This window comes from Sphaerodactylus townsendi, linkage group LG10 (assembly GCF_021028975.2).
Source record: "Sphaerodactylus townsendi isolate TG3544 linkage group LG10, MPM_Stown_v2.3, whole genome shotgun sequence".
NCBI classification, from domain to species: Eukaryota; Metazoa; Chordata; class Lepidosauria; order Squamata; family Sphaerodactylidae; genus Sphaerodactylus; species Sphaerodactylus townsendi.
In genome coordinates this window covers 834,992-856,642 of record NC_059434.1, presented here as the reverse complement: position 1 = coordinate 856,642, position 21,651 = coordinate 834,992, and the positions used below count along the sequence as shown (strand labels likewise).

The window sequence follows — 21,651 nt, the reverse complement described above, 5'->3', positions numbered from 1 at the left end:
ACCCTGGAGGACAGGGGCAGGATTCAAAATGATCTGGACAGATGAGAGAGCTGGACAAAACTAACAAAATGAATTTCAACAGAGTTAAATGTAAGATTTTACACTTCGGTAGAAAAAAATGAAACGCACAGATGTAGGATGGGTAACACCTGGCTTGACAATACTACATGTGAAAGGGATATGGGAGTCTTAGTAGGCCACAGACTGAACATGAGTCAGCAGTGTGATATGGCAGCCAAGAAAGCCAGTTCAATCCTGGGATACATAGTGTCTAGATTGAGGGGAGTGAGGATTGAAATCTTAATTCTACTCTGTAATTACTGATCCTCTAACCTAGAGTATTGTGTTCAGTTCTGAGCACCGCAATTCCAGAAGGATATTGACAAGCTAGGTCCAGAGGAGGACAACCAAAATGGTAAAAGGACTGGAATCCATGCATTACGAAGAGAGGCTTAGGGAGCCGGGGATCTTTAGTCTGGAGAAGTGAAGGTTAAGAGGGGGACATGATAGCCATGTTTAAATATTTGACGGGATGTCATGTCAAAGAGGGAGCCAGCTGGTTTTCTGTTTCTCAGAGACCAGGACACGGAGTAATGGATTCAAGGTGAAGGAAAAGAGATCCCACCTAAACATTAGGAAGAACTTTCTGACTGTCAGAGCTATTTGACAGCGTAATTCGCTGCCTCAGAGTGGTGGAGTCTCCTTCTTTGGAGGTTTTTAAACAAAGGCTGGATGAACATATGATGGGAGAGCTTTGATAGTGTGTTCCTGCATTGCAGCAGGTTGGACTTGATGGCCCTTGTGGTCTCTTCCAACTATCATTCTATGACTCCACAGTGGGTGAAGCCTTAAAAGAAAGATCAAGGAAAGAATGCCCTAGAATGACTGTGGTAACATATAGCAGGCTGGTTACATTTAACTAGTAGCAATTACGTTGAGTAATTAGGAATGCCCCTCAGTCACATGGATACAATCTCCCTGACATGCAGCCTTGCTCCACACAGGAGGTGCCAGTCAGTACTGCAGAGCCATGTCTGATGTGTACCTCACGTCAGGCTGGCTGCAGAGCCGATGGCTGACTGCCTGCTTGAATTGCCCAAATGGGAGATGAGCAATCTCTGTGCCAGCTGCTCCCCACGAGAATCCTGGAATAAAGATTTAGAAAACTTTGGATCTCAGAATCACAGGCACTGGAAGGGGAGAAGAGTTTCTGTTCAGAGAACAGTGGGCAATTTGAGTTTGACATTTTTGCTGCAACTCCATTGCTTTCCAGGAGGGGAAGTACAAACGGGCAACATTGCAGTATAAAAAGATTGTGTCGTGGCTGGAACATGAATCGGGCCTGTCTGGTGCAGAGGAGCAGAAGGCCAGAAGCCTGAGGCTTGCTGCCCACCTTAACTTGGCCATGTGTCACCTGAAGCTGAAAGAGTATTCCCTGGCGTTGGAGAACTGCAACAAGGTAAATGGCCCATTCAGGTAAGTATATATGATCCTTGGCCCAGTCGGTGGCTCCTCCATGCTGGATGTGGCTTTGAGACCAAGGGAGATTGCTTAGTCCATCCCTTCACCTCAAGAGCCTGGCTCTGCCCAGAGGTTGAATTCCCCCTGGGAGCCTGAACTGGTCCTTGGTACAGCCTTTCCTTTTCCAGGGAACGGTGCTCACCTGGCTGGCACTACAGAAACCGAGTTGAGGTACAAGTCAACATGCAGCAACATTCCACATTCTTCACCATTTTTAAGTTGTCCTCTTCAAACTAGATTGGCTTTATAAAGCCTAACCTCCTTGCCTCCTCCTCCCTCCTCATTCCCTCTCTTGTGCTGTAATACTTTCTCCTTCTGAGAGAGGGAGGGTGGGGATGGAGCAACCCTGGCAAGGGATGCATTTGGGCGTGGGTGAGGGGCCCTGATCATCCCCTTTGGCTTTTCAGCTCAGAGAGATCTCAAGATTGCTTTTGATTCTTAAAAAGATTGGGCGAGTGATCCGTTTTGCTGGGATCTTAGCTGTATTTCTAGAGGGATGTGGTGGCAGGTTGCAGCCTGGGTAGCCATGATCATTCTGATCCATCATTAGGATCTAGAAGCCGTGTAATTATGAATGCCAGATTCTGGGGAAATGGTTATTTGCATGGCTGGCTGAGAGCATTCTAGAAACATCCAGCTGATCTGATTCTGCAGGGCACTCTATCACAACATTTCCCTCTTTATTCCTGTTTCCCCATTGCCTTTTCTTGTGGGTTGTCAAGAGTGGTGCCATCTGAGAGGAAAATTCCAGCAGAACTCCCCCCCCCCCCCCGGCACCTGATAGTTGCTAGTCAGCGTCATCTCCCAAGCCTGTTCATTAGCTCACACAGTTCAGGTGGGAATCTGGTAAGGGGCGGGGGGCTTCTGTTCCGTGACCATTTCAGATGTTCCAGGTATCAGTCCGCTATCACAATCCAGAGATGACCTACTTGACTGTGCTTGATGAGGCCCGATTTAGAATGTAAATTTTACAGAACTGGATTTTGAGACAGTTTAATCCAGGGGTGTCAAACTCACAGCCCTCCAGACATTCATGAACTACAATTTCCACTGGTCCCTTCCTAACATGAGTAATTACTTTGCACTGGTGCAAGGGGCTGTACTGGGAATCTGCTATTGCTCATGGATAATCTTGGGAGGGCTGCAAGTAGCTCTGACACCTGTGGTTTAATCCACTAAAGGACCATCAGTTTGTAAAATTATCAGTTCCAAGATCTGGGGGGGCTTTCTCCGGTCCACGATATTCCCTGGAGACAGTCCTGTGACTGGTTGAGGAAGGCCAGGAGGTTATGGCATGCATTTTCTGTAAAATGTAGCCTAGGATGGAAGAAGACACTTCTTTTTCCATTTCACTTCTTACTTTCCTCTACTGAGCCCATCTGAGCTGCCTGAAGACACTTGTTGCATGCTCTAGCACACCATGCTTTAGCTGTAAGAAACTGATATCTGTGCTGTACAAGTTGTAGTTAGCCAGTCTAACTTTCTTATTTTTCTGTGCCTTTTGACTGCTACTGAACGGCATGTGATGCTTTTAAAATCTTTTCTTGAATGTCTTCAATAAATGCTTCATGGTATCTATTGCTGAGGAGGGAAGTTAAGCTTGGTTCTGTTACTGCACCAAGGCAGGGTCTGCCTTGACACATGTAATTGGGGCTGATGCTGTTTTATCAATTCTTAGGTTTCTCCTCTCCCCACCCCCACCCCCCATTTTAGGTGTTTTGTATTTGGAATATGCTCCACACTTGGGCCCTGCCTTGCATCTCAAAGCCCTGAATTTCCCTGCAGCACCAGGGAAGCTTAGCTATGTGCCCCTCCTCACTGCCTGGAGTTCTCTTGCTCATTTGCACCTTGTCTTCCCTGACTACCAGGCCCTGGAGTTGGATGGCAGCAACGAGAAAGGCCTCTTCAGGCGTGGTGAAGCCCAGCTTGCTGTCAATGACTTTGAGTTAGCCAGAGCGGATTTCCAGAAGGTGCTGCAGCTCTATCCAAGCAACAAAGCAGCAAAAGCTCAGCTGATCATTTGTCAGCAGAAAATACGTGAGCAGCATGAGAGAGAAAAGAAGATGTATGCCAACATGTTTCAGAGGCTTGCGGATAAAGAAACCAAGGTAAATCAGAATCATGCTTATTTATTTATTTATTTATTGCTTAAACTTTTATACTGCCCCATCCCCGAAGGGCTTGCGTTTTGACTGGCAGATAGTGAAATTCAATATTTCGCCTCTATCCAGATTTCAATGGAAAATCCGGTAGCGGGGAGTCCAACACCATTCTACTACTGTCATTGCTCTAGGGTTGTGTATTGTGACCTTTTCCTGTGACCTGGCAGACTGGCCATTTATATTCTAATCTCTCTTTACCTTCTCATCTCATGGCCATTACGTTGAAGCGGATTTATGGTGACACCTGGTGAAGTTTTCAGAGGTGGTTTGCCATAGCCTGCATCTGCATAGTGGCCCTGGACCGACTAATCAGGTCTCACCCTGCTTTGCTTCAGAGATATGATGGTGTTGGCTTTATTTAGGTCAAGACATCCTTGTTTTATGCCATGAATATTAATACTGGTGGGCTTTAGATCTATTGATAGTGTTGCTGGTATTTGTCCATGTTACCTGCATTTATTGAATCTCAAGCTTTGAAACCTGCCTCACAAACAGCATGATGGAGGCCAAACAGACTGTCTTTCTCACTTTGGGCTTTTCCCCCCTCTCTCTAGCTGGAGCCGGGATACAGTCTCGTAAAGAAGACCTCGGCATGAAAGATGATACCAAAAACGGGAGCTGATGAAAAAAAACAGATCGCTGATGAAGTTTCTTCTGATACGTAAGATCCTCTTCCACTAGCTCCTGGTAAACCTAAAGAGCTTCCACACCCTAGACCCTTTATTCCTTCCATCCGCCCTGGACAAGGGGCAGAGACGGTGGTATCACTTTGTGTCTGCCTGTGTAGGAAATATTGTTGGCAGAACAGACCTGGTGTTATCTTAGGGACTTTTATTTATTCATTTTTGCATTCTGACTCTGGGGGAGTTCCCTCAGGATCTCTCCCTCTTAGAGTCCATTTCTCTCACTGGCCCTTCTCTCTTGTGCTCGTTCCATCTCAGCCTGATCTCAATCCTGCTGCTTCAGTTAGTTCCCTTGACTTTTTTTTTTAAGTAGTGGGCATATCCGTGCAAGAAAAAGTCATTGTACAGGAGACTTGTGAACGAAGACAACCACTGTGTCCCTCCTCCTGCTCCAGCCTTGTTCCGTCTTGTTTCCTGTCAGCGCAGGCCCTCTTCCTCCCATGGGCAAGTGTTTCCCCTTCTTGTAATGCCTCCTTCTTGGCACATTGCTGAAGGCAAAGACTTTGAAGTCCAAAGCTTGAGCAATAAAGCACCAAAAAATCCTGAGAAGATTGAATGGATTGTATGTTTGTTTGGCAAAATGTTGGTTTTCAATTACTAATTTCCTTTCCCATCCATGAAGTGAGCTAGACTTGCTAAAGTGAACTTCTTTCTGTTTGGTTGAAATGTGATGGAGCCAAGTCAAAACCATAAGTAGGCAGATGTCTATTTGGGTATCACAGACAATGGACATACCTTAAATTTTAAATGATGTATCCATCCGTTCCTCCATCACTATACTGTCAGCAAGTTCCCACTAGTAATTTCCACAGAGTACTTCTTTACCTTGCACTGAGGGTAAAAAATACACCCTAAAATCCTTCTCTTGGATTGGGAGCAAGGGAGCTCTAGCAGCTATGAACGTGTTGCATCTCAATCTGAAGCGCTTTGGAACAAAAGGCATACGGTCAGAGAAGTGAGCCTTCTCTATTGAGAAGGGAAGAATTCTACAACAGTAGTACACCTCAACAAACATCTGAAATGTGCCTGAATACATTAACAAACCCTGCTGTTGCACCTTCCCCCCCCCCCCCGAAAGGATGGTTGGACTATTGGGATTCATTGTGTGAGAAAAGCATAGTGTATAGTGGCTAGCATTGGACCAGGAATTGCTCCTCTGACTGCTTCACTAAAGGATGGGGAAGCATTTGTACATATGTGCAAAGATAGATTTTAGATGCAAAATGTTCTACCGTCCCTGCATTTGATATAAAGCTCATTCCTACACCATAGGAGTGTGTATACTGAGGCCTGTCCGAAGTTATAACAACATTCTCAGTCAGAAGTGATCTAATGCAAATGAGGGAAATGTTGGAAAGGGCCATTTGGCTAGCATGTATCCAGTACAACTGTGCCTGTCATTATGGCCCTGGGTTCAAACAAGTGGTATTCTTCTATTCAGTCCCAAGTTGATTTAGTCGATTTTGTGCTTGCTCCTGCAGAATACCAAAGTGCTACTTGTGAATCTAGGCACACGAGCCTTGCGTGGAGTGGGCCTAAAGCAGGAAGGGCCGCCCAGCCCAGGTTTTGCTCACTGGCCCGCCTGGTATCAAGTCCTAGACCCGGCTTCCTTTGTGGGGTGAGCTGGAGAAAGGCAGCCATATGACGAAGGAGAGGGGGCGCTGGCAGCGAACGTCACCCCCGGGAGCAGCTCTCCCTGGCCAGCGGCCCTCCGACCCTCCGCAATAACTAGTCCCGCCTTGTGCCCGCAGCAGCTGACCGGGGGGGGGGGGTCTCTCTAGGCCCGAGCGCGTCCACGCCGGCAGCAGCGGCCTCGTGCGGAACGAGCCCCCCCCCCCCTTCCTTGCCAGCCAACCGGGGCGGGCGGGCGGCGTCCTCTTCCAGCGAGGGGGCGGCCAGCGCTGGCACTTTAATAATGGAGGAGCTGCACCTGGGTCCCTGCCAGGAGGTATTTCGCTCGGTTTCCCCGTTCTTTGGCCTGGCCCCTCCGGCTAGAAGTTATAAGTAGCTTAAGCGCGGCATGACCCCCGGCAGCACCCGTAGGGGTGGGGCGGGGCTTGCTGTGCGCTGGGCTCGCCCTCCTCGGGCGGCGGCGGCGGCGGCGGCGAGATGCGGTCGGTGAGCTCGGTGCGGCGCCTGGTGCTGGACTTCGCGGGCGGCAGCCTGTTCCCGCACGCCGTGTGCCTGGGCGACGCCGACAACGACGCGGTCGGTGCGGGCGGGGGAGGGCGGGCGGGCGGGGGGGGGTCAGCCAAGGGGCAGCTCACCGCTCACCGCCTCCCTCCCCCCCCCCCCCCCGTGCCGCAGCTGAACGATTAAGTGGTATGCGACCTTGGCGGGAAGGTGCTCTATTCACAAGAGTAAGCCACGAGAGCGTAGTCTCCAGCGCTGCGCCTCTGCCACGGCATGGTCAGTATCGGGTCCTCGTGGCGTCCACAGCGCCTCCCTACTTCCTCCCCACTCGGAAAACCCGGGGGGTTCCTGGCCATGCTGGCAGGGGCTGATGGGAATTAGGTCCGGCTGGCAATCCGGAGTGCCAGCGCGCCCCTTTGAGCGGTGCCAGCCTGGCTCTAAAGCAGTAAGGTCGGCGTATCAGTCCTGGGCGTAAGTAACCGTCCGTTAGCGACCCCGCCGTAATAAAGGACAGCGTCGACTAATCGCCAGGCGCGGGATCTGTGGACGCTGCCGTCCTCCCCAGAGGGTCAGACCCTTTCCCCCCAACCTCGAGAGGCTGGAAGGCCGAGTCAGCCCGGCGCCGGTTGCCTGAAGCAGACTTCTGCCGAGATCCCACTGAGAAGAATTCGGGCTGCGGCCCTGCAGAGATCTCCCAACAAGCGCAGCCCCATTGCAAAGCACCCACTGACTCCCGCCCAATCACGTGACTTACCCGGGTGTCCCTGGTATTGGAAGGCCACAAGAAATCCACAAGGACCCTGGAGGTCCCACCAGCGGCCATCTGTTCCGTGGCACAGCTCATCCTGGACAATGGCGTCCAAAACCATAAGTAATTCCTTGGCTGAGGGTGTTGTGGTAATCCATTCTCCCGCAATCAGTCCCGGGGGTCTGGCTCCGCTAAATCCGGCCCCATGAAATGCTTTTGCGGCTGGAGATGAGGTCCTGCCTGCAAAGCAGAGATATCGTCCTCTCTGTGCAGGGAATTGTGTGTGATGGAATTCAGACCTGCAGCTTCAGACATCCAGCCCAAGAGGGTGCAGTTCATGTGCTGACCTTCTCTGTTGTTTGTGAAAACTAGGCCAGAGCCTACTCTGGGAGGAGGGGATGTGCTTCTATCTCTAGCGGAGCTGCTGTGCAAAAGCGTGAATCTGTAATTTGCGGAGTGGTGACTTTGTGGCTGGCTGCAATTTCCTTGGAATCTCGCCTGTGTAGCCAGGCGTAAGCCAAAGGAGGGGAGCAGCAGCTGAGCTGGCTGCTCCAACTACTTTCCATGTGCATGGAAGGAAACCATCATTGGGGAGGGGAGGTGGCTGATTAATCTTTGGGATAATTTGGATGTCCTGGTAGGGATTCTCGGAATCCTATTCTAGCTGAGAAATTCACTTCGCTTTAGTTTCTTTAGTTCCAGTGGTGGGTGCCTTTTCTGTCTTTCCCACTCTTCTTTAAACTGTTTCATTGACCATTTGTATTAGAATTAATTAAGAGAAAATATTCTCTTCCAGCTCACCTGTGTTGGTGTTGGAGATGTGTGCAATAAAGGAAAGGTAAACACTTTCTCTTCTGTTTTGTATTTGTCTCCTTGGTGTGCAGTGCTGCACTGTCATTGCTGGTCTAGTGGTCTGGAAGCTTCCAGCTCCTTTTCCAGCTATGGAAAAGGAACATGTCCGAGGGAATGCTCAGTGTGTGGGTTGCTGGACTTGCAGCCTCCTTTGGTTCCCTGCCTTTCGCTTGAGAACAGACGCGGCATGAGGTTGCTGCAAGGAGAGTGCAGGTTACACACTGTAATACCGTTATTAGGAAATGGGTCCGGTTGAAATCAGTGGGACCTGTATGCAAGTAGACAGTCAGAATCATTCTGAGAGAAGTGGTGCTTCCACCCCTGAACATCAGTGCTAGAGAGATCTGCAGAACCTCCTGGGTAGGAACTCTACAATCAAAAGCCCTTCAGTTTGCATGCTTTACCTACACTCTCAAAGTATGGGGATAGTAAGTGAAGCCATGACTTAACTACTGCCCTATGTCAGCACAGTACCAATGTATCTAATTCTGAACGTGAGTCCATGTATGGATGCTTAAATCTAGAGACTGCAGCCAAGTGGAATAGATGCTGTGATCTCTTCTAGAAATCCAAAGTTCCAGGGCTTGTGGTGAAAAATCCAAGGGGAAAAAAAGCACTGAGTGGGACCAGTCTCCCTAAAAGAATGGAAGGAACACTTGCAGTTCTAAGAAACAAATACCCTGTCAGTGGCCATTGCCAGGAAACTACAACAGTATTGCCAGCCTTTCAGCCTTGGTTTCTTCCAGTATAAAAACAGGTTGAGGTGTCAGGCCCTTTCTAGAGCTGTTTTGCCTTTGAGGGAGGACTCATCAAGGGGGCCAGGCTACCCTGCTACCATCTGATTTGCATAACTCACTACTTTTCAACAGCAGCCACTGCACAAAAGCCAATGTTCAGATGTTAGTTTCATCCTTAACTTTGCTATGGAAGCTTACTGAGTGACGCTTAGGTCAGCAGTTTTGATGTAAGAATGGTGGTCCAGAGGCAAAGAAATTTCCAAGGGAAATTACAGCACAAGATTGATGAATGAGATTAATTCACAAATGGACTTCACAGGCTGAATAGTAATGTGGGATTTTTATCTCACTACAGATGTTACTTTTCAGTCCCCGAGCAAATCTTCCCTCTTCTCTAATCAGGCTGATTGCAATATGCATTCTACCTTTGCATCTTTTAGGAACATTCTTTACAGCACCCCTTCCATCTTCTGACTGGGACACTCTCTGACAAAGGGAGCTTTGATTCTTGAAAGCTTATACTTTGACATTCTTGAATCTAATATCCTGTACAGTCCCTGTCAGGCGTTGATGTGACATCTTCCCAGTCTTGTAGAGACCCAGAATGACACACTGACATTCAATAGAGGATTCTTCTACAAGTGCTGCATTTTAATGTGGTAGGGTTTATATTCATTAGAGCCTGTATTAACTGATATTTAACGGATTTTAATCTGATATATGTGCTCTATTTTATATGTTGTTCACCGCCCTGAGCCCTTCGGGGGAGGGCGGTATATAAACATTATTATTATTATTATTATTATTATTATTATTATTATTATTATTATTATTATTATTATTAATAATAATAATAATAATAATAATAATAATAATAAATACATACACATTAAATAAATAAATAAATAAACAACAACAACAACAATAAATACAAATAAACAACAACAACAACAATAATAATAATAATAATAATAATAATAATAATAATAATAATAATAATAATAAAAAAAAAGTGCAGAGAATTGTCATGGTGCAAATTTCCGGGGTTTATATCACTTCTGATGATGACTATAGGAGAGGACAACGGTGTAAACTTTTTTTGGGTCTCTGCTGGAGAGAAAAGTGTGGCATAGGTTCAATAAATAAATAATAAATTGGACCTGAGTAATTGATTTCCTGCTGGTGAAACATTCTCTTCTGGCTTTGAAGCAGCAAAAAGATTAGGCTAGAGACATTTTTTGTTATGCAGATTTTTCAAGTGCTGCCTTTCCTGCCTTTGTGGGCCGCCTGTGTGCTTGCTGTGGCCCTGCCTTCAGTTTGAAAAGAACCGTTCTAGCAAGGCTGCTCTATGAGATGGGAGTCTTAGTAGACCACAAACTGAACATGAGTTGGCAGTGTGATTCTGGGCTGTATCAATGGGATTATAGTATCAAGATTGAGGAATGTAATTGTACCTCTCTATTCTGCATTGGTTAGACCTCACCTGTACACTTCAGGGCACCGCAATTCAAGAAGGATATTGACAAGCTGGAATGGGTCCAGAGGAGGGCAACCAAAATGGTAAAAGGTCTGGAATCCATGCCCTACGAGGAGAGATTTAGGGAGCTGGGGATGTTTAGTTTTGTGAAGGGAAGGTTAAGAGGTGACATGATAGTTTAGATATTTGAAGGGATGTCATGTTGGTGAGAGAGCAAGCTTGTTTTCTGCTGCTCCAGAGACTAGGACTAGGAGTAATGGGTTCAAGGTGAAGGAAAAGAGATTCCACCTAAACATCAGGAAAAACTTCCTCATAGTAAGGGCTGTTTGTCAGTGGAATGTACCACCTTGAAGTGTAGTGGAATCTCCTTTGGGAGTTTTTAAAGAGAGGCTGGATGGCCATCTGTCAGGAGTTCTTTAATTGTGTGATCCTGAATTGCAGGGGGTTGGACTTGATGGCCCTGGTGGTCTCTTCCAACTCTATGGTTCTATGTCTCTGCATATACATAAGAACATAAGAAAGAGCCTGCTGGATCAGACCAGAGTCCATCTAGTCCAGCACTCTGCTACTCGCAGTGGCCCACCAGGTGCCTTTGGGATCTCACATGCAGGAGGTGAAAGCAATGGCCTTCTGCTGCTGCTGTTCCCGAGCACCTGGTCTGCTAAGGCATTTGCAAACTCAGATCAAGAAGGATCAAGATTGGTAGCCATAGATCGACTTCTCCATAAATCTGTCCAAGCCCCTTTTAAAGCTATCCAGGTTAGTGGCCATCACCACCTCCTGTGGCAGCATATTCCAAACACCAATCACACGTTGCGTGAAGAAGTGTTTCCTTTTATTAGTCCTAATTCTTCCCCCAGCATTTTCAATGAATGCCCCCTGGTTCTAGTATTGTGAGAAAGAGAGAAAAATTTCTCTCTGTCAACATTTTCTATCCCATGCATAATATTATAGACTTCAATCATATCCCCCCTCAGAGGTCTCCTCTCCAAACTAAAGAGTCCCAAATGCTGCAGCCTCTCCTCATAAGGAAGGTGCTCCAGTCCCTCAGTCATCCTCGTTGCCCTTCTCTGCACTGTACATATTGGCTCGGCTTTGTTTGGTCTTTCAAGTTTCATCACTGGACTTTTGAGCTCAAAGGCTGAGATGAAAAACTGAGCCTTATTAGAACACAGGTTGTATTAAATGCCTTCCTCCTTCTCCTGATAAAATACAAGAAGCTTTGTATGTGAATCCACCAAATGAAAGCTGGTGCTGGTGCAGGGACTGATTCCACTCGTCTGTTTCTGCTCAAGGCTTCAGCAATCCCCCAGGCTTCCTTCACCTGGCCCTGCAGCCTTGTTAGGCTTTGCCTCACTGTTATCGCTCATTCCTGTCCTGCATGGAAGAACTGCTGCCTGTTTGTGTTGCTTCACTGATCATGAAACTTCTCTGTCAGAACCTGATTGTTGCAATGAGTGCCGAAGGCTGGTTTCATCTGTTTGACCTCACTCCCCCACCTGTGAAGCACCTGGATGCCTCTGGCCACCACGAGCCCCCAACAACTGAGGACCAGAAGCTGGGATTCAAGCAGCACATTCCTGCCAACACCAAAGTTATTTTGATCAGTGACATTGGTGAGCAAGGACTTTGGGGCACACACTATGTAGAAACGGGGAGGCAATTTGGTGTAAAATGCGGGGGGGGGGGGGCGGCAGAAGCCCAAGTGGGAGCAGAGTTCCCTCCAAGTGTCCCTTCTGGTCATGACCTCAGCTGTTCTTCCGAGACTTGGTCAGGAATGTTACTTGGGGTCCTTGGTCAGTGATATCGATCACCTTTCTGTAATAGAACAGAATTGGCATCAACAAGCCTGCCTTCCTCTTCTCCCACTAACAAAAACTAGTGACCCACTGATTAGTTTACTAATTGAGCTTTGCTGCTATATGGGATATATTTGCATACCTTCAGTTTCTTTGTTTATGGAATGTAGCATTTTGTGACGGCGTGAGCCACTTTTTCTGCCTCTGCCATGAGCACAAATTGTAATATTGCGATACTGACTTGAGACGAGGTTTTTGACTCTGTTTTGTGCTGTCAACAGATGGAGATGGGAAGAATGAGTTGGTGGTGGGCTATACAGACCGTGTCGTGCGAGCCTTTCGCTGGGAAGACTCACCTGAGAGTTCAGAGAATATTTCTGGTCAACTGGTGCTGCTCAAGAAGTGGCTGCTAGATGGACAGGTAGCAAATGCTGAGTGTGATCCAGGGTGGCGCAGTGGTTGAGAGCTCTAATCTTGCCCGGAGAACCGGGTTTGATTCCCCATTCCTGCACATGAATGGCGGGCTCTAATCTGGTAACCCAGGTTTGTCTCCCCACTCCTACATATGCTGGTATTAGGTCTCAGAACCTTAAGACAATAAACGGACTCTGAAGCATCAGTCAGCAGCATTTACTGATGAGGTTTCGAAGCACCGTACTTGGCAAAGCCTGTTCTAAAGAAACCGGCACTTGGTCAGGATGCCGTTTGCTGCGAGGGGGAAGTGTTGGGGAGAGCTTTTGCTTTTGCGGGTGCTGCTTATCTGTTTCTCTGGCCTTGGAGCTCTGTGGCTGGGACAAGCTCTCAGTCTGGGCTCTTTCTACTGTCTTCGTTCACATGGGAGGGGGGATTTGCTACAACATATTATCAACAGTTTTGGTGCCCTTTTGCCAGAACTGTCTTTCGCTGTTACTCCCATGTCTTCAGTAAAATCTTTGAACCCTTCAAGCGAGTTATTGTCTGAGCGGGGAGTTTGACACATTTACAAGCCCATAGATCCCCTAACGGATCCCCCTTCTCAACTTCCCAGAGGTAACCTCTGGAACAGAGACTGCCTCAAGGTCAGCAACAGATAGCAAAGGAGCCACCTGGTCTCCTGCCCACAACAGGATAGCAGTTGTAACTCTTTTCTCACGGGGCAGGAGACGCAGGGAATGCCTAGTTTACTACAAAGCATGCAAAGCCATAAAGCACAGGTCAAGGAAAGAATGCACAGATGGCAGTGTTAACATATAGAAGGCTGGTTACATATATCAAAGAGGCATTGATTGGTTATATCTGGCAAATACATAGTTTCAAGAATGCATTTTTTTCACTCAGATACACATCCCTGTTCCATTGGGTGACCTCGGGCCAGTCACTGTTCTCTCAGAACTCTCTCAACCCCACCTACCTCACAGGGTGTCTGTTGTGGGAGGGGAAAGAAAGGCAACTGTGAGACACTTTGGGATTCCTTGTGGTAGGTAATAGTGGGGTATAAAAACCAGCCTTCTTCTTTGCATACCTGTGCAGAAACAGGCTCTTCATAATCAAGGATGCCCCAGGTACACCAAGAAGAAGCAACCTAGGGGATAAAACCACATCCGTGTAGATGCTGAATTAAAATAGCCAGATCAGCCTAGTCCACTGATGGCGAACCTATGGCACGGGTGCCAGAGGTGGCACTCAGAGCTCTCTCTGTGGGCACACGCAAACAGGGGTGTAATGCCCATTGGGCAAGGTGGGCAGCTTCCCAGGGCGCCACCTTGGGGTGGGCACCAAAAATGCAGGGGTCGTTTTGGGGTATTTTTAGTGGTTTTCCATTTTTGGCCTGCAGGGGGCGCAGTTTTTAGGCTAGCAACACCAAAATTTCAGAGTATCTTAATGAGACTCTACTGATGACACCCCCCAGGTTTGGTGAGGTTTGGTTCATGGAGTTCAAAGTTATGGACTCCCAAAGGGGGTGCCTCATTGTTTCCAATGGGAGCTAATGAGAGCTAATGGGAGCTAATGAGAGCTAATGGGAGCTAATGAGAGATGGGGGCTACAGATTTGAGGGTCCATAACTTTGGCCCCCCTGAACCAAACTGCACCAAACCTGGGAGGTATCATTAGGGCAGTCTCCTGATGAGGCCATGAAAGTTTTGAGACTGTGCCTTCAGAAATGTACTACTCCTCGAAGAGTTTTCCAACCCCCATTGGATTAGAATGCAGAAAACTCGCAGAATAAAGATTCTTGATAGCCAACTGGTATGTTGCTGATTCATTTGGACGTATCAGCACCAGAATTTCAAGGTATCATCTGGATACTGTCCTGATGGCATCCCGCAAGCTTGGTGGAGTTTGGTTCAGGGGGGCCAAAATTATGGATCCTCAAAAGGATAGCACCCATCTCCTTAGCAAAGAATGGGGGATGGGGCACCCCCTTTGAGGGTGCATAACTTTGGTCCCCCTGAATCAAACTGCACCAAGCTTGGGGAGTGCCATCAGGATAGTCTCCAGATGATACCCTGAAAGTTTGGTGCCGATACGTCCAAAAATGCGCCCCCTGCAGGAACATCCCAGAAATTTGTCCAAGAATCTTTGTTCTGCGTTGAGTTTTCTGCATTGCTGTCAATGGGGGTTGCAGGCGGGGCGGGGGGGCACATTTCTGAAGGCACAATCTCAAAACTTTCAGGGTCTCATCAAGAGACTGCCCTGATGATACCCCCCAGGTTTGGTGCAGTTTGGTTCAGGAAGGCCAAAGTTATGGACCCTCAAAGGGGTGCCCCCATCCCCCATTCTTTCCAATGAGAGCTAAGGAGATGGGGCAACCCTTTTGAGGGTCCATAACTTTGTCCCCCCATAACCAAAATGCACCAAACTTGGGGGGTAGCATAAGGACAGTCTCCTGATGATACGCTGAAATTTTGGTGCCGATATATCTAAAAATGCACCACCTGCAGGCGCCAATGACCTGGTGCAAAAATGTTTTGCCTCATTACACCCCTGCATGCAAACAGAGTGCCCCCCCCACACACACACACACCCATCTAGGCTGGCCTGGGCCGCTGGGCTCGATTATTACCATTAAACCTATGACCTACTTTTGGGGAAGCAGTGTAGGTAACCCTGTTAAGCACTGTTAAACCCCACTGATTTTCATGCGAAGAACTGAAGCGCGATCCTTTACCTGAGAGTAAGCTCGGTTGCTGGCAATGGGGCTTGCTTCTGAGTAAACCCTCCTAGGGTCGTGATTCACCCATTGAAAGAGTTGCAGATTGCTTCAAAGCAAAGCAGCCGACTACCACCAAGCTTACTCTCGAGTAACGCACGCCTCGGAGCCAACCGTTTTTTCTAAACTAAAACCTCAGTATTCAGGTTAAATTGCCGCATTGGCACTTTGCGATAAATAAGTGGGTTTTGGGTTGCAATTTGGGCACTCGGTCTCAAAAAGGTTCGCCATCACTGGCCTAGTCGTTCATCCAGGCCAGCATCATGTTTTTCTCAGTGGCCACCAAATGCCCTTGAAGGCCCACAAAGGGAGGGGGGGCATAACATAGGTGCCAGATTTTGAAAGAACTACGGTGTTCTGTGCAAATTGTCATAGCTGTGAAATAGAGCCTTTAATTTCTGTACCTAACATACCCCAAATTCAACTTTCAAAACAAATCATAGAATCATGGAGTTGGAGGAGCCACCAGGGCCATCCAGTCCAACCCCCTGCAGCCATGCAGGAACACACCATCAAGGCACTCCCGACAGATGGCCTCCAAAGAAGGAGACTCCACAAAACTGCAAGGCAGCCTATTCCACTGTCAGACAGCCCTGATGGTCAGGAAGTTTGTCCTAATTTTTAAGTGGAATCTCTTTTCTTGTACATTGAATCCATTACTCCTTGTTCTAGTGTCTGGAGCAGCAGAAAATTAACTTGCTCCATCTTCAACATGACATCCCTTCAGATATTTAAACATGGCTATCATGTCACCCCTTAACCTTCACATCTCCAGACTAAACAATACCCAGCTCCCTCGCTCTCCTTGTAGGGCATGGACGCCAGAACTTTTACCATTTTGATTGCCCTCCTCTGGACCCGTTCCAGCTTGTCAATATCCTTCTTGAATTGTGGTGCCCAGAAGTGTATACAATGTTCCAGGTGAGATCTGACCAATGCAGAATAGACAGGTACTTGCTACGTCCCTCAATCTACTAAGATCCCTTTCACATATACTGTTGTCAAGCCAGGTGTCACCCATTCTGTATCTGTGCATTTCATAACCATAACCAAGGAGCTGTGCTAGCTATTGGTAGTTATGTGCTCATCATTAGTAGTTATGGTAGTTAGCTGTTCTATTAATTGGTAACTATGTGAACTTGCTGCAATATCTAGCATAGGCTGGTAGACTGATCTCTTGTTAGGGAGAATTATGTGGGCCCTGGAGTTTTTTTTCAGAGGAGGGATGGTAAGTAAACCATATGGCTGTGGCTGGTTGGAGAGATAAAGATGTGATTCCTTTCTTCAGCTGTTGAGACCTGGTGTGGCATTTCCTCTTAGAGCTGGAACCTGAATTAGCTTGCATTTCTGTGATTTTACCATTGTTGTGACCCTGCTCAACTACACGGACTTGCTCCTAGAAACTTGTGAACCTGTTTAGCCTGTTCTAGGTAATGCAATCGGCACTGCAGTTTGTCATTTCAAACCCTTCTTTGTTTTTTTCTTTTCTGATCAAGTTTCCATCCTTGTAGGAGGCAGGTGTTTGTGCTCTCACTAGCTCTCGCTGTTCCCTCTTTTCCAGAAGGCAAATGATATTTTCTGCTAGCGTTGTTTCTCCCTTTCTGTGCTAGAACAGGTAGACAGCCTGTCTGTGAATCCAGGCCCTGATGGTGCTCCCGAGATGATCATTTCTCAGCCTGGCTGTGGCTACGCAATCCTTCTCTGCACTTGGAAAGTGGGTCACCAGCAACCGGCAGAGGGGGAGGCAGACAGTGCTGCCGCTGGCCGGTAAGTCTTCCAGTATCCAGTGAAGGCAGGTGGGGACACTTCTAGCAGTATCTCTGTAGTTAGGTTATATGTGTTGTTACTGAATTTGGGGGGAAGAACTGTGGCTGTGTTTGTCATTGTAGTGTCTTTGGATTATGCAGTGTGTAGACATTGCTTAATCATTACTTTTACATGTCTAAACAAGAGGGGGATCCACAAGGAGTTATGGGGGAATCTCATTTTCCCCTCCCCCAGTATTTCCTCTTTCCCTTCCCCCAAAGCCCTCAAACCTCTCCCTTTTCCATACTTCCTGTTTTCTTCCCATCTACCAACCAGTCTACCTTTTATCTGCCACCCAACTTCAACAATACTTATTAAATTCATTTATACCCCACTTTTCTCTACAATGTGGACCCGAAGCAACCTGCGTCGTTTTTCTGTCATCCATTTTATCCTCACAACATTACTGTGAGGTAAGTTAGACTGAGAATGTGTAACTGTCCTAAGGTTACCCAGTGAGTTTCCTCAGCGTAGTGGTGATCCAAACCTGGGTCTTTCAGATGCTGCTCTAAAATGTCAACCACTTCCCCACACTGGCTTTTTTGAACAGTAGCCAGCATCTGGGCCTGGATGAGACATGCAGGTCGGATGATAGCAAGACTTCCACTAGTTGCTTTCTGGCCCGGCCCAAATGAATCCTCCTTCACAGCTGAAAACTGACAGAAGCTAAGCCTGGAGGTCTGACAATGTTGTTGTGGTTGCCTAGCAGTAACCATTGAGGGGTATTCATTTGTTAAAGCTACAAGCATAATATTTCTATTATTTGGGAGGCAGACTTTCAATATGTTAGGATTCCAGATTTTTCTGCAAACCAGCAACATTTTTCCAGTTTGCAGAAAGATGTGTTTTGTCTTTTTACAGTTCTGATCTGTGGATTTAAGTGTCCACAGATTTGGCTTTGTTGAGAATTAGATGTATTGGTGACAATGTATTGGTGAAAATCTTTTCAGTTAGTCTCTGGAACCAGCAGAGAAGAGGAGCAGTGGAGAAGAGGAGTGGGCCAGAAAGGGCTGAGTGAGCTCTGGTTTTTCTTTACAGAGGGCTTTTCTCAAAGCTACATCTTTTAAACAGTGTATTTTAAACAGGGGTTTTCTCTTTTTTTCTCCTTGTCCTGGGGCTGCTGATTGGTGGAGGCTGTTGAAGCTGCTGATTGGTGGGGCTGCTCAGGGGTGGGGCTTCTCAAATTTTTAAATCTTTTCAGTTAGTCTCTGGAACCAGCAGAGAAGAGGAGCAGTGGAGAAGAGGAGTGGGCCAGAAAGGGCTGAGGGTGCTGTGGGTTTTCTTTACAGTGGGCTTTTCTCAAAGCCACATCTTTTAAACAGTGTATTTTAAACAGGGGTTTTCTCTTTTTTTTCTCCTTGTCCTGGGGCTGCTGATTGGTGGACCTGCTGAGGGGTGGGGCTTCTCAAATTTTTAAATCTTTTCAGTTAGTCTCTGGAACCAGCAGAGAAGAGGAGCATGAGTGGGCCAGAAAGGAGGAGCTCTGGTTTTTTCTTTACAGTGGGCTTTTCTCAAAGCCACATCTTTTAAAACAGCGTATTTTAAACAGGGGTTTTTTTTTTTTTCTCCCTTGTCCTGGGGCTGCTGATCAGGACCCAAGGGGGGTGGGGCTTCTCAAATTTTTAAATCTTTTCAGTTAGTCTCTAGAACCAGCAGAGAAGAGGAGCAGTGGGGAAGAGGAGTGGGCCAGAAAGGGCTGAGTGAGCTCTGGTTTTTCTTTGCAGAGGGCTTTTCTCAAAGCCACATCTTTTAAACAGTGTATCTTAAACAGGGGTTTTCTCTTTTTTCTCCTTGTCCTGGGGCTGCTGATTGGTGGAGCTGCTGAGGGGTGGGGCTTCTCAGATTTTTAAATCTTTTCAGTTAGTCTCTGGAACCAGCAGAAAAGAAGAGCAGTGGAGAAGAGGAGTGGGCCAGAAAGGGCTGAGTGTTTTACTTAATAAAACATATTTTAAGGGATAGTAGAAGGTATAGAAACCTTAAGAGGGAGGCACTAATTAAAATCAGTATTTGAATATCTAAACAAAATTAGATATGAAGACAGGAAGCCAGCAGGGGGATGGGGGCTTTCCAGTGTTTTGCACTGAGTGTCACATGTATGGAATGTGTTCTGTAGGTTAGGAAAGGCAGCGCCCAGTCCAAAAGAAAGCCACCATGGTTAACAAGGGAAGTTGAGGAAATTATTAGGAAAAAAAAGATGTCTTTTAGAAAATGGAAGTCCAACTTAACTGATGAAGAATACCAGAGAGAACACAAATGGTGGCAAAAGAGAAGCAAGTTAGCTTTAAGGGAGGCAAAAAAAGGATTATGAGGAACGCATGGCTGCGAACATCAAGACCAGCAACAAACAGTTCTTCAAGTACATCAAAAGCAGGAAGCCAGCTAGGAAGCGGGTAGGTCTCGCTTAGGATGACGAAGGAACAAACGGTGTGCTAAAAGACGAGAGGGAGATTGCAGAGAAGCTGAATGAATTCTTTGCATCTGTCTTCACCCAAGAGGAGGTGAGGAAAATTCCTGCACCTGAACCAAGCTTCTTAGGAGGTGAATCCGAGGAACTAGCGAAGATAGTGGTAGACAAGGAAGAAGTTCTGGCAGCCATTGATAAACTAAATGCTACCAAATCCCCTGGCCCAGATTGCATTCATCCAAGAGCATGAAATTGCTGATGTTCTCACTTTAATATGCAACTTATCCCTGAAATCTGCCTCCATTCCTGAAGACTGGAAGATGGCCAATGTCACACCAATCTTTAAGAAAGGGTCTAGGGGGGACCCAGGAAATTACAGTGCTACTGCAGTTTGACAATCTGTTCCTGGTAAATTAGTAGAATCTATCATTAAAGGATAAAATTATAAAACATGTAGAAAAGCAAAGACCTGCTGAGGAAGAGTCAGCATGGCTTTTTTGCAGAGGCAAGTCCTGTCTTGCCAAACGTTGGAGGGTATAAACAGCGCATGTGGGATAAGGGGAAACCACAGTGGACATTGTCTACTTGGATTTCCAAAAGGCTTTTGACAAAGTTCCTCACTAGGGACTGTTGAGAAAACTCAGCAATGAAGGAGTAGGAGGGGAAGTCTTCCTATGGATTAAAAACTGGTTGAGGAACAGGAAACAAAGGGTGGGTATAAAATGTGGAAGTTCTCACAATGGAGAGATGTAGGGAGTGGTGTCCCCCAAGCGATCCGCTTTTGGGACCAGGTGCTCTTTAACTTATTCATAAATGACCTGGAAGTAGGGGTGGGTAGCGTGGTGGCCAAGTTTGCAAGATGATACCAAATTATGTAGGGTGGTGGGAACCACAAAGGATTGGCGTTGTTTCCAAGCTCATCCTTGACAAACAGCGATTGGGCTAAGCAATGGCAAAATGCAGTTCAAAGTAGCAAAATGCAAAGTGATGCACATAGGGGCAAAAAATCTAAACTTCACATACAAGCTGGCCAAGGGTCAGTGCTATCAGTCACAGACCAGGAAAGTATTTTAAAGCATCTTAGCCGATAGTTCCATGGGAGTATCAACTCACGCACGGCAGCTGCTAAAAAGGCAAACTCTATGCTGGGGATAACTAGGAAAGGAATTCGATACAAACTGCAAGGATTGTCATGCCCTTATAAAGTGCCGGGGTGCTAATTCACCTACTTGGAGAGTACTGTGTTCTCAGTTCTGGTCGCCACCCCAAAAAAGTGATATTGAGGAGATAGAAAAAGTGCAGAGACGGGCAACGAGGATGATTGAAGGATTGGAGCACCTTCCTTATGAGGAGAGGCTTCAGTGTTTGGGACTCTTGCGTTTGGAGAGGAGACTGAGGGGGGATATGATTGAAGTCTATAAAATTATGCATGGGGTAGAAAATGTTGACAGAGAGAAATTTTTCTCTCTTTCTCACAATACTAGAACCAGGGGGCATTCATTGAAAATGCTGCGTTAAGAATTAGGACTAATAAAAGCGATTATTGGTGTTTCTGGAATATGCCGCCACAGGAGGTGGTGATGGCCACCAACCCGGCGCTTTAAAAGTGTCTTGGACATATCTTTGGAGCAGTTCCATCTATGGTTACCAATCTGGATCCCCTCCTTGACTTCTGACGGTCAAATGCCTTAGCAGACCAGGTGCTCAGGAGGAGTGGCAGCAGTAGGCCATTGCTTTCACCTCCTGCATGTGAGCTCCCACTGGCACCTGGTGGGCCACTGTGAGTAGCAGAGTGCTGGACTAGATGGACTCTGGTCTGATCCAGCAGGCTAGTTCTTATATTCTTATGTTCTTAATGAACCATATAGACCATAGCTAAAGATTGGCTGCAAACCAGGATCTGAAATCATGATTTAAAGTGGGTTTGCATGAACCAGGAAATGTTATATCTGTTCTGAGCAAACCGTGGCTAAACAGTTCTTTCATGTACATACAGAACTATACAATAAAAGAAAGAAAAGAACCATACAGTAATCTCATACACCGTATAAAAGATAATACCATCAAGTTATGGTAAAGAAAACACAGAACAAAAAACAAGGGGTCCTTCCCTCCAAGATGGCTGAGACTTTACACGTT

At 46.8% G+C, this 21,651-nt stretch overlaps 2 protein-coding genes across 3 annotated transcripts in view; both read left to right on the top strand.

Annotated features, from left to right (window-relative positions):
• The window catches only part of FKBP4 (FKBP prolyl isomerase 4), a 49,463-nt gene extending 32,776 nt beyond the window's left edge, over positions 1–16,687 (top strand). Inside the window, exons 8-10 of one of the 2 annotated variants that reach the window (XM_048509977.1) lie at positions 1,274–1,459; positions 3,390–3,629; positions 16,625–16,687. In XM_048509977.1, the coding sequence (XP_048365934.1) occupies positions 1,274–1,459; positions 3,390–3,629; positions 16,625–16,672 (474 nt within the window). In that variant the 3' untranslated portion in view covers positions 16,673–16,687. Of the gene's footprint in view, positions 1–1,273; positions 1,460–3,389; positions 3,630–4,237; positions 4,916–16,624 lie in introns of those variants that run through there. The other variant, XM_048509978.1, reaches the window with a different exon arrangement.
• The window catches only part of ITFG2 (integrin alpha FG-GAP repeat containing 2), a 44,577-nt gene continuing 29,331 nt past the window's right edge, over positions 6,406–21,651 (top strand). The window contains exons 1-5 of the mRNA XM_048509979.1: positions 6,406–6,775; positions 8,044–8,085; positions 11,752–11,929; positions 12,394–12,533; positions 16,918–17,069. Coding sequence (XP_048365936.1) covers positions 6,773–6,775; positions 8,044–8,085; positions 11,752–11,929; positions 12,394–12,533; positions 16,918–17,069 — 515 coding nt within the window. The 5' untranslated portion in view covers positions 6,406–6,772. The remainder of the gene's footprint in view (positions 6,776–8,043; positions 8,086–11,751; positions 11,930–12,393; positions 12,534–16,917; positions 17,070–21,651) is intronic.